The sequence below is a fragment of the Furipterus horrens genome, unplaced genomic scaffold (assembly GCF_987537825.1).
Source record: "Furipterus horrens unplaced genomic scaffold, mFurHor1.1.pri manual_scaffold_10, whole genome shotgun sequence".
NCBI lineage: Eukaryota > Metazoa > Chordata > Mammalia > Chiroptera > Furipteridae > Furipterus > Furipterus horrens.
This window is the reverse complement of record NW_028327180.1, coordinates 78,437,348-78,451,208: the sequence shown is the minus strand read 5'-3', so window position 1 is coordinate 78,451,208 and position 13,861 is coordinate 78,437,348. Positions and strand designations below refer to the sequence as shown.

Sequence of the window (13,861 nt, the reverse complement as noted above, 5' to 3'; positions counted from 1 at the left end):
CACCCAGTTGTTCATGTCCATGGGTCATTTATACATGTTCTTTGACTAGAACCTTCCCCTTCTTACCCCTTCTCTCCCTCCTCTTTCCCTCCTTGTCACTCTGAGTGTACTCCTTGTTTACATACCTCTGGTTCAATATTGCTCATTTATTTGTGGTGTTCTTTAGTTTCCTGTTTTAGTTGATATCATATGGTATTTGTCTTTCATTGTCTGGCTTACTTCACTAAGCATAATTCTCTCTAGTTCCATCCTTGTTGTCGCAAATGGTAGGAGTTTCTTCTTTCTGCTACATAGTATTCCATTGTGTAGAAGTACCAGTTTTTTTATCCACTCATCTGCAGATGGGCAATTAGGTTGTTTCCATCACTTGACTATTGTAAACTAGTGCTGCTATGAACATAGGGGTGTATGAGTTCTTTTGTTATTATTTATAGGTACTTATTCATTGTCATTTTCCCCCTTTGTACTTGTGTTCCTCTCTGTCTCTCTTTGTTTCTTCATCTTCTTAAAGCAGACCCTTGAGCATCTCTTGCAATCCTGGTTTGGTGGAGATGTATTCTTTTAGCCTTCTTTTTGTCTGAGAAACTTCTTATTTCACCTTCCATTTTGAATGAGAGCCTTGATGAGTAGAGTAGTCTTGGTTGTAGTCCTTTGTTTTTCATTGCTTGGAATATTTTTCCATTCCCTTATGGCTTGTAGTGTTTCTGTTGAGAAATCTGCTGATAGCCTTATTGGAGCTCCCTTATATGTTATTAGCTATTTCTCTCTTGATGATTTTAGGATTCTCTCTTTGTCTTTCGGTGTTGCTATTTTAATTATGATATGTCTTGGAGAGGGCTTGTTTGGGTTCATCTTCATTGGGACCCTCTGTGCTTCCTGTACTTGTGTGACTTTTTCTCTCATCAAGTTAGGGAAGTTTTCTGTCATTACTTTTTCAAACAGGTTTTCTATTTCTTGCTCCTCTTCTTCCGGTATTCCTATGATACAGGTATTACTATGCTTCATGTTGTCCTGCAGCTCTCTTAAAACCTCTTCATTCTTTTTCAGTCTTTTTTCGTTTTGTTGCACTGTGTGGGAATTTTTTTCTACGTTGTCCTTCAGCTTGCTGATCCGATCTTCTGCTTCCTCTAGGCTGCTTTTAATTCCTTCTACTGTGTTCTTCAGTTCAGAAATTGTATTCTTCATTTCCTCCTGGCTCTTATTGATAGCTTCTATGTCCTTTTGCATACTGGTGTAATTCTCAGTAAGTTCCTTGTAGTTTCCCTGGAGTTCTTTGTAGTTTTCTTTAAGTTTTGAGCTCATTGAGCTCCCTATAATTCATGTTTTGAATTCCATGTCTGATAGTTTGGTTTCCTCTATTTCATTTGGCACTCTTTCTGGGGATTCCTCCTTTCCTAATTCGATGGGGGGGTTGTTTCTCTGTGTCTCCATTTTTGTGACTCTTCTTGTTTGTTGCTGCTTGTTAGATTGATCTGCACTTCCTGGATCTGCCCCTGGAGGCGTCAGATTGTGTACCAGTCTGGGCCTAGGTAGCCTTTGGAGACTACCGGAGATCTTCTGCCTTTGTCCGTCTCCTTTAGCTGTTATTCTATTCAATCTGTGATCAGCCATCAGGTTTAAGCACTGAGGGTGGGGCAGATTAATTCCTGCAGGCGGGGCTTTTGCTTCACCTCATGCTGATGCCACTTGGAGGGTAATGGTCTGCCAGTCACGTTGTGATGAAGTGGCCTTCTTTGTCTCTCCATGGTTATAAGACTTCTCTCCAGCTAGTGTTCAGTTGGTTATTCCAGATGATTGCTCCACAATTAAGTTGTAATTCCAGATTGGTTCTGGTAGGAGGTTAGTGTAGCTTCCACTTATTCCTCCATCATCTTCAATCTCTATTTTTTCCATTTTTTAGGTAAGTAAATATTCAGAAAGGTTAAGTACTTTGACCAAAATCTTTAACAAGATGTAGTTTGTCCACGAACCTAGGTTTTCTGATTTCTGGACACCATTTATTTTCTCTAATTTATGTGACATCTTTGAAAGGTGGCAATTAGTGGGATACATTAATATCAGAATTTCAGTTGAATTAAATGATTTCAGGAAGAAAATATTTAAGCATACCTTCTTTACTCACTGTTTAATCTGGCATTTCTCCACAAGTGTTTTTTAAAGAATGACAGACATTGGTTAAAGCATTGTCCTGATATGCTAAGGTTGTGGATTCGATCCCTGGTTAGGGCACATAGAAGAATCAGCCAGTGAATACATCAATAAGTGGAACAACAAATGGATGTTTCTTTCTTTTTCTCCCTTCTTGTCTCTCTCTCTCTCTCTCTCTCTTCTTCTAAAATCAATAAATTGAAACAAAAAATGATAGTCATTGGATATTTTACTTTAACTAGAAGAAAAAAACTGGGTTCATTCTATGACCAGATAAGTTTTGGATATCTTGGATTCTACAAAATTAAAACAGGTTTCTTTCCTACAAGACTTCTTCTTTAATGTGCTTACGTACAATATATTGTGATGCTAGAAAAATGGGTTAAATTAGATGGCATTTTCTGAACTTATTTGACCACAAAACCCTTGTTGAGTACTTGTATTCTCAGGTTCTAGGACACACTTTGAGAAAATTTGCTTCTCTTAAACCATTGCTATTTTAAACACTTGCTCTTAGTTTTCTAAGTTTATCTTTGTCTTTTTTTTTTTTTTTTTTAACCACAGCTTATAGTAAGAAATTCATTTACAAAATAATCTGGGACATGCACAATTAGTATATTTACATAGGAAGTCATACAAAAGTTTTATAGTCTAACACATTGTAATATTTTTCACTCTTTATTTTTAAAATGCTGATTGGACTTAAGGATTTCATGAATCACTAATGGAAACAACTCTTTTTGAAAAACATTGATCTCGTAGTCCTACCTGGTGTGGCTCAGTTGCTTAGGTGTTGTCTTGCAGAGTGAAAGGTTGCTGGTTCAATTCCTGGTCAGGGCACATGCCTGGGTTGTGGGTTCAGTCCTCCATTGGGGCATGTTTTTCTCTCTCCCTTCCCTCTCTCTAGAAGTGATCAATAAAATTTTATTTATTTATTTATTTATTTATTTTACGAAAAACGTTAATCTTATTGCTTTATTTACTGCCATCTCATGTTCCTTCTTGGTTTTGAGGGACTGTGTCAAGTTAAAATTGGTAAAAATCTCTGATTTTTATTGATTTCAAAGTTATAGCATCATGTGGTCATATTGCCACTACATATTACTAGTACTCCAGCATTTCAGTATATTAAATAGGAAGCTCTGGAGTCTTCTATTCAAACCTCAGTTTCTTTATGTAGCTGTGCAGGGATCCTGGAAGTATTTTCGTATCCCTTTAAGCATTAATGATAAATAGACTATAAAAGTTCTTTTGTTTTTTACTTAGATTGCTGAACTGAAAAGAGGTGCTGAAATTATTGTTTGTACGCCGGGTCGAATGATTGACATGTTAGCAGCTAACAGTGGTAAGTTGGGAATTTTTTTCTCATTTCTCTTTTTTGAATTCTATACATTTTTGTTAAATCACAGCAGATATAAGAAACCCATCAAAGGGTTTCTACATTTCTTCTTAAAGCTGTCATATCTTAAAATTTTTATTGTAACAAGCTTATTGTTTTAAGCATTCATAATGTTTTTGCAATTTAAATGAAAATTTGTTTTCAAAACTCCATCTCATCTTTTTTAGCACTTAACATAGATTCCTAATCCATGTTTAGCCTGACTTTGTTTTGCATTGTAAAATTTAGACTTTTCCCACAGATGTTGGTATTTTCTTGTAATACTGGATAACTTAAGATATTGCAGCTTTAAGAAATTTTATCTTTTGTAAATATTGCATGTTTTTAGCTCAAATGTTATACTTTGTTAAATTATTCCCTATCAAAACTGTTACTAAACTGTTGACATTATTTAACTTCTGTGGAGAAAGGCCCTTCAGGATTTATAGAACTGGGCTTCCGAGACTTAAACCATCAAAGGTAGGTGATTTAACGCTGTTCCCAACCTTGCAAAATTACTTGGGGCTACAGATGTTAGTATGGAATATTTAAATATTAGAAAGTGTTTATTTGGGCTTCTGTTTTTGAAGAAAATGCTTTTGAAGGTTTTTGTTGCAGTAGTTAGCATATACACAGTAGAGTATTAATAACTGAGTAGTGCATGTGTCTAATAGCATTTGGCTTGAATTTCTGTATCTATTTAATTCCAGTTCTATATGGAGTTGGCAAAGTGACATAGAAATTTTTTGATAAGTCATTGTGCTTGTACAGCATATGAAAAGTTTTGGGTTGAATGTTCATGAAATAATCTCTTGTTTTTTCTCAATGCTGCATTGATTAAGTCTCCTTCTGAAATTCATCTTGATTAATTTTATCCTTTTCCCTTATCTGTGCTTTTGATAATATTTTAATATCTCTTTGGTAGGTGATTGATTCAACAATTCATAGAAGGGCCTGTGTTAATTGTTTGGAAAGGTTTTCTGTTTATATATTTAATTGTCACTGGCTAAGAAGCATATTGCATTTATTTAGACCAGTGGAAGTACTTAATTAAATTGAATATATATCTTTGTATAGAAAAATATCTATGTAATACATTTTGGTACTTAGTTTTTGTGTAATGTAAAATATTAGTTACCTAATGTGTTGCATAGCTTCTCATTAATGTTTTGAAGTGCCCATTAGAAGTTTTGACTATATGGAAGTAGGTAATAAAGTAATATAAAGAAAGGTTTTCTGCTTCTGAAATAGTTGGCACTGGAACTTGCTTTCCACACATACGCTGTAATCTCTAATATGTTTTTTCCTAGGTGATGCTGTCAGATAATGGCTGATGTGGCTCGATGCTTCATCTCAGTCTTAGTTTTATGATGTGTTTTGGAGAGGGCTGTTTTCTGAATTTTACAGGTTCTCCAGGCCCTATGATGGTATGCAAGAGACGAGTTTGACAAAATAAAGGGCCTCATGTACCCATTGTCAGAAAAGTATTTGCCATTAGATTAAGACATTGTAGACCAAAATTTCTTTTCACTGTTTAAAGATACCTAACTTACCCCTCTGGTTAGGTTAGGCATTTTAGTTCCCTTTACAGTTTTTTAATGTTCTTGGTAGCCATAAAATGAATTGTGACACATTTTTAGTTTTCCTTTTGTCTTTTTTTATTTTCCCTTATCTTAGGTCGGGTCACAAATCTTCGAAGAGTGACATATGTTGTTTTAGATGAAGCAGACAGAATGTTTGACATGGGTTTTGAACCACAGGTAATCATTAGATTCCTTAGTGTTTTGAACTGTAAAATAAACCATTGAACAACCATGAAAATGAAATTTTTGTGTGGTCTCTCAAATTCTCACACATTTCTGTTGTGTGATAGTATAGTACATTGGGGGCATATGAAATTGAAATAGATATTTATGTTTTTAATTCTCCATAAAACTCATTCAGGTGGTATTTGTGCAGGCTTTCTTTAGCCATCTAAAACCATTATTGGCCCTGGCTGAGTAGCTCAGTTCTTTAGGGCATTTTTCCAATATGCCAAGGTTGTGGGTTTGATCCTTAGGACACATACAAGAATCAACCAGTGAAGGCATAAATGAGTGAAACAACAAATTAATGTTTCTCTCTCTCTCTCTCTCTCTCTCTCTCTCTCTCTCTCTCTCTCTCTCTCTCTCTCTCTCTCTCTGCCTCTCTGCTCTCTCCCCACCTTCGTGTCTCTCTAAAATCAATAAAAAATAAAATAAAAACAAAACAAAATCCCATCATTGCTAAAATTAGAATGCTAATGAAAGAAACAAGTTTTCATATTTATATTTTGTAGTTTTATTGTACTCCCGAATAAATTGCTTTAATCCATGCTTTTAACTACCTCATGATCTAAACAGCACATGTTTATATTCTCCAGCTGTAAAAACTGAGGCTAAAGTATTTGCCTGACTGTTGTATTCCTCGCACATACTATTTGCTCAAATACAAAATTTCAGTGCAATAAACTTAGAGAAATGCATGTTAAAAGATACTAGAAATTTTTCTTAAGAGAAGTATGAGTTGCCAAAAATTGTTTTGAATCACAAGTTGCAGTAATAGAAATGGGATACTGGAAAGGGATAAGATTAAAATTTGTGTTCGTTTTTTTCAGTTATTCATGTATTCTCTAAAACTATATCGCCTGTCATATGATAGTGCATATATTGCATTTAGATTTAAGGACCACATTCTAAATTTGATATAGAGGAGTACAGAAGAGAGTAAACGGGATATGGTAACAATGGAGCCATGTGAGAAAGGGATTAGGAATATTTAGCTTGGAGTAAAGGACTTAATAGCATCCTGTAACTCTTTGAAAAAAGCCTGTCACATGAAAGAAGCATTACGGTGTGGCTCACTTGGTTGGATGTCTTCCCTCAGAGAGAAAGGCCGCCGGTTTGATTCCCGGTCAAGGCACATGCCTGGGTTGAGGGTTCAGTCCCCTTTTGGGACATATACGAGAGGCACCCTGTCAATGTTTTTCTCTTACATGATGTTTTTCTCTGCCCTTTCCCCTCAATCTAAATGAACAAACAAACAAACAAATATAATCTTAAAAAAAAAGAAAGAAACATTGAATTTATCCTTTGGGACCCAAGGCGTAGAACTGGGACCCTGCGGGGAAGCTGTGGAGAGCTTGATCTGAGCATAATGTGACAAAGGACTAGATAAACATTAGGAAATGGAACAGGTCTGTGGGAGGGGACAGATATTGAATATGCTTTTCAACGTGTGTTTTGAGTAGAGGCAAAGGTCCATTTGGGAAAGAGTAGAGGAAATTGAAGAATCAGATGGAAGATGGAACTAGGTTTTTTAAAAATTCCATTTCCTTGCAAAATCTATTTTCTCCATGTTGTGTGTGTGTGTGTGTGTGTGTATGCCAGTGTATTTGAAAGCTTTAAAGAGACTCAAGAGCAGGAACACTGGAAGAGTCTTAAATTTATTAAAGAAATAAACTTTTAGTTTTCCCACAAGGAAACCACCAGTGCCTGATTATTTTTTACTAGCAAATTTTACCAGACATTCATGGAATGAATAATTATATTCCTAATTATACTTTATTTTAATGTATGAGAAAGAGGGAATGCTCACCAGTTAATAAGATCGTTGTAATCTTTTATTTTTAAAAGAGCTCTATTAAGCTCTAATTATATGCCACAAAGTTTACCTGTATTTGAGTGTATAATGTAACAGTTTTCAGTATAGACACAACTTGTGCAGCCTTTACCACAGTGCAGTTTTGGAACATTTTCATCACCAGAAAGATGCCTTGTGCCCATTTACAGTTACTTTCTGTTTCCACCGCAGCCCAAGGCAGACACTAATCTATTTTTATCATTATAGACTTGCCTTTTCTGAACATTTCATATAAATGAAATCATACCATATACATCTAGCTTCTTTCCCTCAGCATAAGGTGTTTGAGGCTCATCCATGTCAGTAGTTCCTTTTATTTGGATATATGTCATATTTCATTTATGCATTAACCAGCTGATGAACATTTGTACTCCTGCTTTTTGGCTGTTATGAATATTGTTGCCATGAACTTTTACATACAAGCCTTTGTGGGGATTTATTTATTCATTTCTCCTGGGTAGATATCAAGGAGTAGAATTGTGGGATTCAATGAAAATTTATGTTTAATTTTTTAGAAACGCCAACTTTTTTATAATGGCTAATCCATTTTATAGGACAGTAGAATATTGAGATCAAACAAGTTACAGTTTCATGTACAATGATACAAAAACACTAAAAAATATATTGGGAAATCAAATATATAGCATATTGAAGTCAGTATCTTGGATGCAAGGCCAGTTTAAAGTTAGAAAAATAAAATAATACAGTCCACCCTATTATCAGAATAGAGGGGAAAAACCATACCATTTTTCAATGTAGAAAAAGCGTTTGATAAAATTTCACTCACGATTTAAAAATTCAACACAAACTACTCGAGGACCTCTCTTATCTGATAAAGAATAGCTATAAAAAAGCCTACAACATACTGTGAAACTTTAAAGCTATTAACATAAGAAACAAAATTCTTAACAGACATTGGACATTTTGGAGGAGGTCCTAGAAAGTAAGTAGGAAAAGGATATAATGTTTGGAAAGTAGATTCATACTCATCTGTGGATAAATAATTACAATTAGTAAGAGTAATTTTCCAGATACAAAGTCAGTAAAAGAAGTCATTTACATTTCTTTTCCCAGCAAGTTAGAAAATGTTTTACCAAAGCATGAAAAAAAAACCTTACAGAAGATATGTAAGATATATCTGCAGAAAATTATGGAACTTCTGGAAAGCACTGAAAAGGACTTCAGTTGACTCAAATTTATGTAAAAACTAGCTGGTGAAGAGTGACTGACCCTTCTGAAGAAGCGGAACAGGATAGGGTGGAAGGGAACTATTTCTTAAAAGTCTAGTTCATTCTCATTTTGGCATTTAGAGTTCTTGGGTCAGCTAAGTGAGATACCACTTAATCAGAATGTCGCTACCATTTTCTGTCTTCATCTTTGTTGGTTTGTGTAATTTGAATAAAAACTCCCTGTATTACTTCTACAGGGTTTTTCAAAGGAAGAAAAGTAAATGTCTGTGGTCAACCAATAGTTTCTACTGAAAGCACTGGCATATGGGTGGAGAATAGATTTCACATTGGGCAGGATGAAGGCGGGAAGACCTGTTAGGAGACCGGTGAGGCCATCTAGCTGAGAGGTGGTGAAGGTTCGGGCCGGGAGCCCAGCATTTACAAGTGCCTTGGGTAGGACTGTCCTTTTCTCAGATTTCACATCATCTTGGATTGGAGTGAAAATGTGATCCTAAAATTCTTTATATTCTTGTCAAGACCTTCATTATTTTTTCTTGTTTATACCAGTCATCACAAGAGCACTAGGACCTGTTTCCTCTAGGGCTTTGTAGGCACGGAGGCCTTTCGCGCCTCTGTCCCACCCCCTCAGCAATATGTCCATGTTCATTCTGTTTTCTGTACTTATCACCGTTTGACACAAAGTATATTTATCAACCTTATTAGCATATCAGCTTCACAAAGACAAGTTTTGTCTATTTTTATGGCCTATTTCAAGCACTTAAGAGAAGTCCCTGGCACATAATGTTTGCTCAATAAAAACGTTTTGAATCAATGAAGGTAAACAGTGGTATTAAATGGAGAACAGTTGCATCCTAGATACAGTTTGCAGATCGAGACTACTGACTTTGCTAATGGATTGGGAGTGTGACAAGTAGTCAAATATGGCTCCTAGATTTTTGGCCTAAACATGTGGATGACTAGAATTGTTGCTTCTTGAGACAGGAAAACTGAGAGGAACGAGTTAAGTCACTGAATAGGTCTTTTCAAGCTGCTTCTACTTGGTTCTAACATCATTTGATTTTTAGGGACCACACTCACATATTCACTTATAATGTTTTCTCAGGTCATGCGCATTGTGGATAATGTCCGTCCTGATCGACAGACAGTTATGTTTTCAGCGACTTTCCCCAGAGCTATGGAGGCTTTGGCTCGCAGAATCCTGAGTAAACCCATTGAAGTGCAGGTTGGAGGCAGGAGTGTGGTTTGCTCGGATGTGGAGCAACAAGTGGTGGGTACAATCCTTAGGCAGTTCTCTCTTCCCTGGGTGCGTAGGCTGTGTGAGATCCTTTTGAGATCACTGTGATGTAGGCAGGTCATTTATAAAATAGTATACATCAACTACAGCCTTCCCCTGTTTTACCAGATACACTTGATACGTGCTGTTCATGGATCTGACTGTTAAATAAGATACTCTTATAGTTTCTCCCATGAGAAGTGGTGGGCTGGTAGGTAAAAATGTCACATGGCTGTCTTATTCTTTGGTTAATAGGATGTGAAGTTAAGAAGCAGAGAGAACAGATGATCATTTGTCCGCATTCTCTAGCTTCTTATTCTCTGAAAGTTATAATTTTTAAAAATCTCATTGGTTTACTAATTCAAATAAAAAAATTTCTAATTCTTCCTAGGGATTTAGCAAATTGTCACTTATTTATTTGCCACAAATAAAATAAGTGTTTTTGTTCAAGAGATGTATTTGGGTTTTTATTTCATTAACTTGTTGCAATTTGGTGTTTTTAGATTGTTATTGAAGAAGAAAAGAAATTCTTGAAGTTACTTGAGCTTCTGGGCCATTATCAAGAGTCTGGATCTGTCATTATATTTGTGGATAAGCAGGAACATGCTGATGGGCTTCTGAAAGATTTAATGAGAGCATCTTATCCTTGCATGTCTCTCCATGGAGGTAATGTTTGATGCAGTATCTCTTAAATACCTGATTGGGCCAAGTACTGTGCTGTGTTCTGAATGATAATTTACTTTGTACTCTTCAATTAGAATTAAATCTTATATCACCTGTCTCAGTTTTATTTACAGCAATACTATTACTACTCCATTCTCAAGTAAAATAAGACAATACATTGGTTTGACCAAATTCCATAGCCATAGCTATTGATCAGCTAAGAAGGAATTGAAATTAAAATTTTGATTCATGTTATGTGCTTTTTCATCCTGTCATGTTACCTAGAGGTTTTCATCATTTGTGTTAGAGATTTAATTGAAATTTTAAGGGAACATTTTAATTTCTTTGTAATACCACCATTATTAAATATATTGGGATTTACATATGTGGGAATTTTGTTTTTTAACAAAATATGGTTGGACCCGTATTCTTAGCTCAATCTTTTTTGTAATGGACAGTATCAGAAATATCCATTAATTGTTTTACCCATAACTGGGCTTCTTGGGTTCTGTTTCATGAATATATGGTTTAGGGCTCAAATATTTGGGCAGCATTTTTATGCATAATTGAGTGTAGCCACTCTGTTATTTCTGGGATTTTTTTCTCTTTTCTGGTCCTGAGTTTGTCCCGAATTATTTCTTCTGTTTCTTGTCAGTAAGACTGTATTTCTGTCTGGTTTTGTCTTCCCTACCTGATTGCCCAGGGCCCTCACCCCAAGTTTAAAATAAATAAGTAAAATAAAATTCTAAATTCAAAACAGTATCATTATATTCTTCCATGTGTCCACTCCTTTCCAGTTTCTGTCTGCTTTCAGTCACTCTGGTGCCTTCAGGTAGTTCTTCTTTATATTGTGTCTACACTTCATAGTTGTTATCTGCAGGAGAGTTGGTCCAAAAAGAGCTTCTCTAGAGAAATATGAAATATTAATAATTAGTGGAAATGTGTATATGAGTGAGGAAAGGTTTGTCCATTACTTTTATCTCTTAGGTCAGAATTGCATCACATGCTTATGCCCAAATCATTCATAAGCAAGGGGAGTGAATGATTAATGGTTCTTCAAGGATTGTCCTGAGATACCTGAGGTTCTCAGACACTTTCATGAAGTCAAGAGTACTTCCATAATATCCCCACTGTGTTATTTGCCGTTTTCATTCTCTCATTGGTGTGTAGTGTTTTCTAGTGGCTTCGTGGTATGTTATATTGAAACAGATGGAATACAGAAGCTATAACACTTCAACTATCTTCTATTAAGCCAGATGTTAAAGAAATTAAGTCAGACAAAAAAGAAATTATAAGACAATTCTAATAAATTATTTTATTGTTTTGGGAAAGTTATTTTTCGTGAGAAATGTTTTTTATCTTAACATGTAATTGCTTTATTTTTATTTTTAAATATAAGTACTTTTAAATTTCCTCATTTCTAGCTTTAATATATTAAATATTGATAGAAAAAATATTGATTGAGATGACCTGTAATAAACTAAAGCCCTCTGGGTCTGGTCCTCATTACTTTTAAGAGTGCAGAGGTAGCTGAGCACAGAAAGTTTGAGAAGGGCTGGCTTTACACTAATTATAGTTCACCTCCTATGGCTGAGAATTATGCTCATGCTTGGTTTGAGACACATGACCATGTGCTGGATAGATATGTGAACAAAATTGGGATTATGTTAAAAAGGAAGAAACTTGAAGATTGCTGGGTAGGCATCCCATATGCTTCAGTTAGCACATTATATTCATTTCCATGGAATAAAATATGTATAGTTAGTTGGGTTAGTAGTCAGGATACCTCAGGCTAAATTAAAAGTTTTGGTATTTTTTAATTACCAAGTTAAATTTATATTAATATTCATTCTATTTTCCTTAAGAGATTTTTGGGTACAGTAATGTATCCTAGTTTCTTTGACATAACATCCGAATTATTTCTTTAATTCAATCTTTGAAGAGTACATTTAAAATATTAGGTAGTATAAATTAATAAATAGATGCTAAATACTTTGTGTAATTTAAAATTAAATTTTGTATGAAATCTTAGAGTATCTCTTGCTGCAAAAATGAGTTTCAAGGTTTGAGAATTTATCCCATTCCCTTCTCTAATTACTAGAGATTCCTGGGAACCCCATCCTCGAATATATATGTGGCTTGGGCATCTTGTAATAGAACATTTTGGCATTTTATGTTCTGCTTTGTCACTCAGTCTGAGGCTCTTTGGTAACATGTTTAAAAGAGATCCCATTGGGTAAATTTTACCAGTATACCTCAAACTTTAATGTGCATATGAAGTCACCCAAATACCTTTTTTTAGGCTTCCAAGATTTCAAAGAAATATGTTTACGGTCTAAAATATTAAATGCGGCCTAGATATTTTATTTTGTATTCTTATATTTTTTATTGTTGTTCTATTACAGTTGTCCCATATTTCCACCATTGTTCTCCCCTGCCCCGCCCATCTCCCCCCTTTCCCACAGTCAGTCCCCACCCTGTTGTCCATGTCCCTGGGTCATTTATATTAGTTCCTTGATTAGACCCTTCCCCTTCTTTCCCCTCTTACTCCCCTACCTTCTTCCCCTCTGGTCACTGCCAGTCTCCAGATATCTTGTTAAAATGCAGAATCTGATTTCAGTAACTTGGGATAGGATCTGAGATGCTGCACTTTTAACAAGCTCCCATGTGATTCTGCTTCTGGTCTTTGGATAAGACTGAGTAGTGAGGCTCTATAAAACCTACAGAAGGAGAAAGATTTAAATCCTGTCAGTATAGGCTCAATCTGCCTGCTTTTTCTTCTGTTGTTCCCCAAACAAGTTGAGGTAGTGATTCTGAGATTGGGCTTCTGCAATTATAAGCCTTATATACATGAAAGGGGGCAAGCAAGGATAGAATTAGAAGATTCATAAGTGAGTAAATAGCAGTAACCTTTGATCTTGCCATTAAATTTTCTTAAATGTTATATTTTCTATAAATGTGTGGTCAGTACAAGTTGGATTTGTTTCTTACTCCATGTTTAAGTTTTTTCTCTGACAGAGAAAGTGGAAAGTTTAATTTGAACATGAGGTTTTACAACTTTTATGTGTAATTTACTTGCAGGTATTGATCAGTATGACAGAGATAGCATCATAAATGACTTTAAGAATGGGACCTGCAAACTTCTTGTGGCCACTTCTGTTGCTGCCAGAGGTCTAGATGTGAAACATTTGATTCTTGTTGTAAATTACAGCTGCCCTAACCATTATGAAGATTATGTGCACAGAGCAGGACGGACTGGAAGAGCAGGCAACAAAGTAACAAAAAAAATTTTAATTTGATTTTTATTATATTAAAATATGTGTTTTTACTATTTTAAGGAGTAATTAATCAGAATTATGGGGACCTTTTGAAAATCCTCAGTCATCAAAGAATGAGGAATAGTTGAGGTGTTTACATTTTTGTACATATACATGTCTATGTATTTTGAAAATTACCAGATACCTTTCTGTTCTCTATAGTTAGATGGTATTAACCGTAGGTGTCCCCTTTTAGAACTTTTTACCTGCCTAAAAATTTCTGTATACATCC

At 35.2% G+C, this 13,861-nt stretch overlaps 1 protein-coding gene across 2 annotated transcripts in view; it reads left to right on the top strand.

Moving 5' to 3' along the window:
* DDX46 (DEAD-box helicase 46) overlaps positions 1-13,861 on the top strand; it is a 55,528-nt gene that overhangs the window by 21,056 nt on the left and 20,611 nt on the right. For both annotated transcript variants that reach the window (XM_090288298.1, XM_090288297.1), the window contains exons 12-16: positions 3,415-3,493; positions 5,204-5,286; positions 9,479-9,643; positions 10,153-10,315; positions 13,394-13,587. In XM_090288298.1, coding sequence (XP_090144424.1) covers positions 3,415-3,493; positions 5,204-5,286; positions 9,479-9,643; positions 10,153-10,315; positions 13,394-13,587 — 684 coding nt within the window. The remainder of the gene's footprint in view (positions 1-3,414; positions 3,494-5,203; positions 5,287-9,478; positions 9,644-10,152; positions 10,316-13,393; positions 13,588-13,861) is intronic.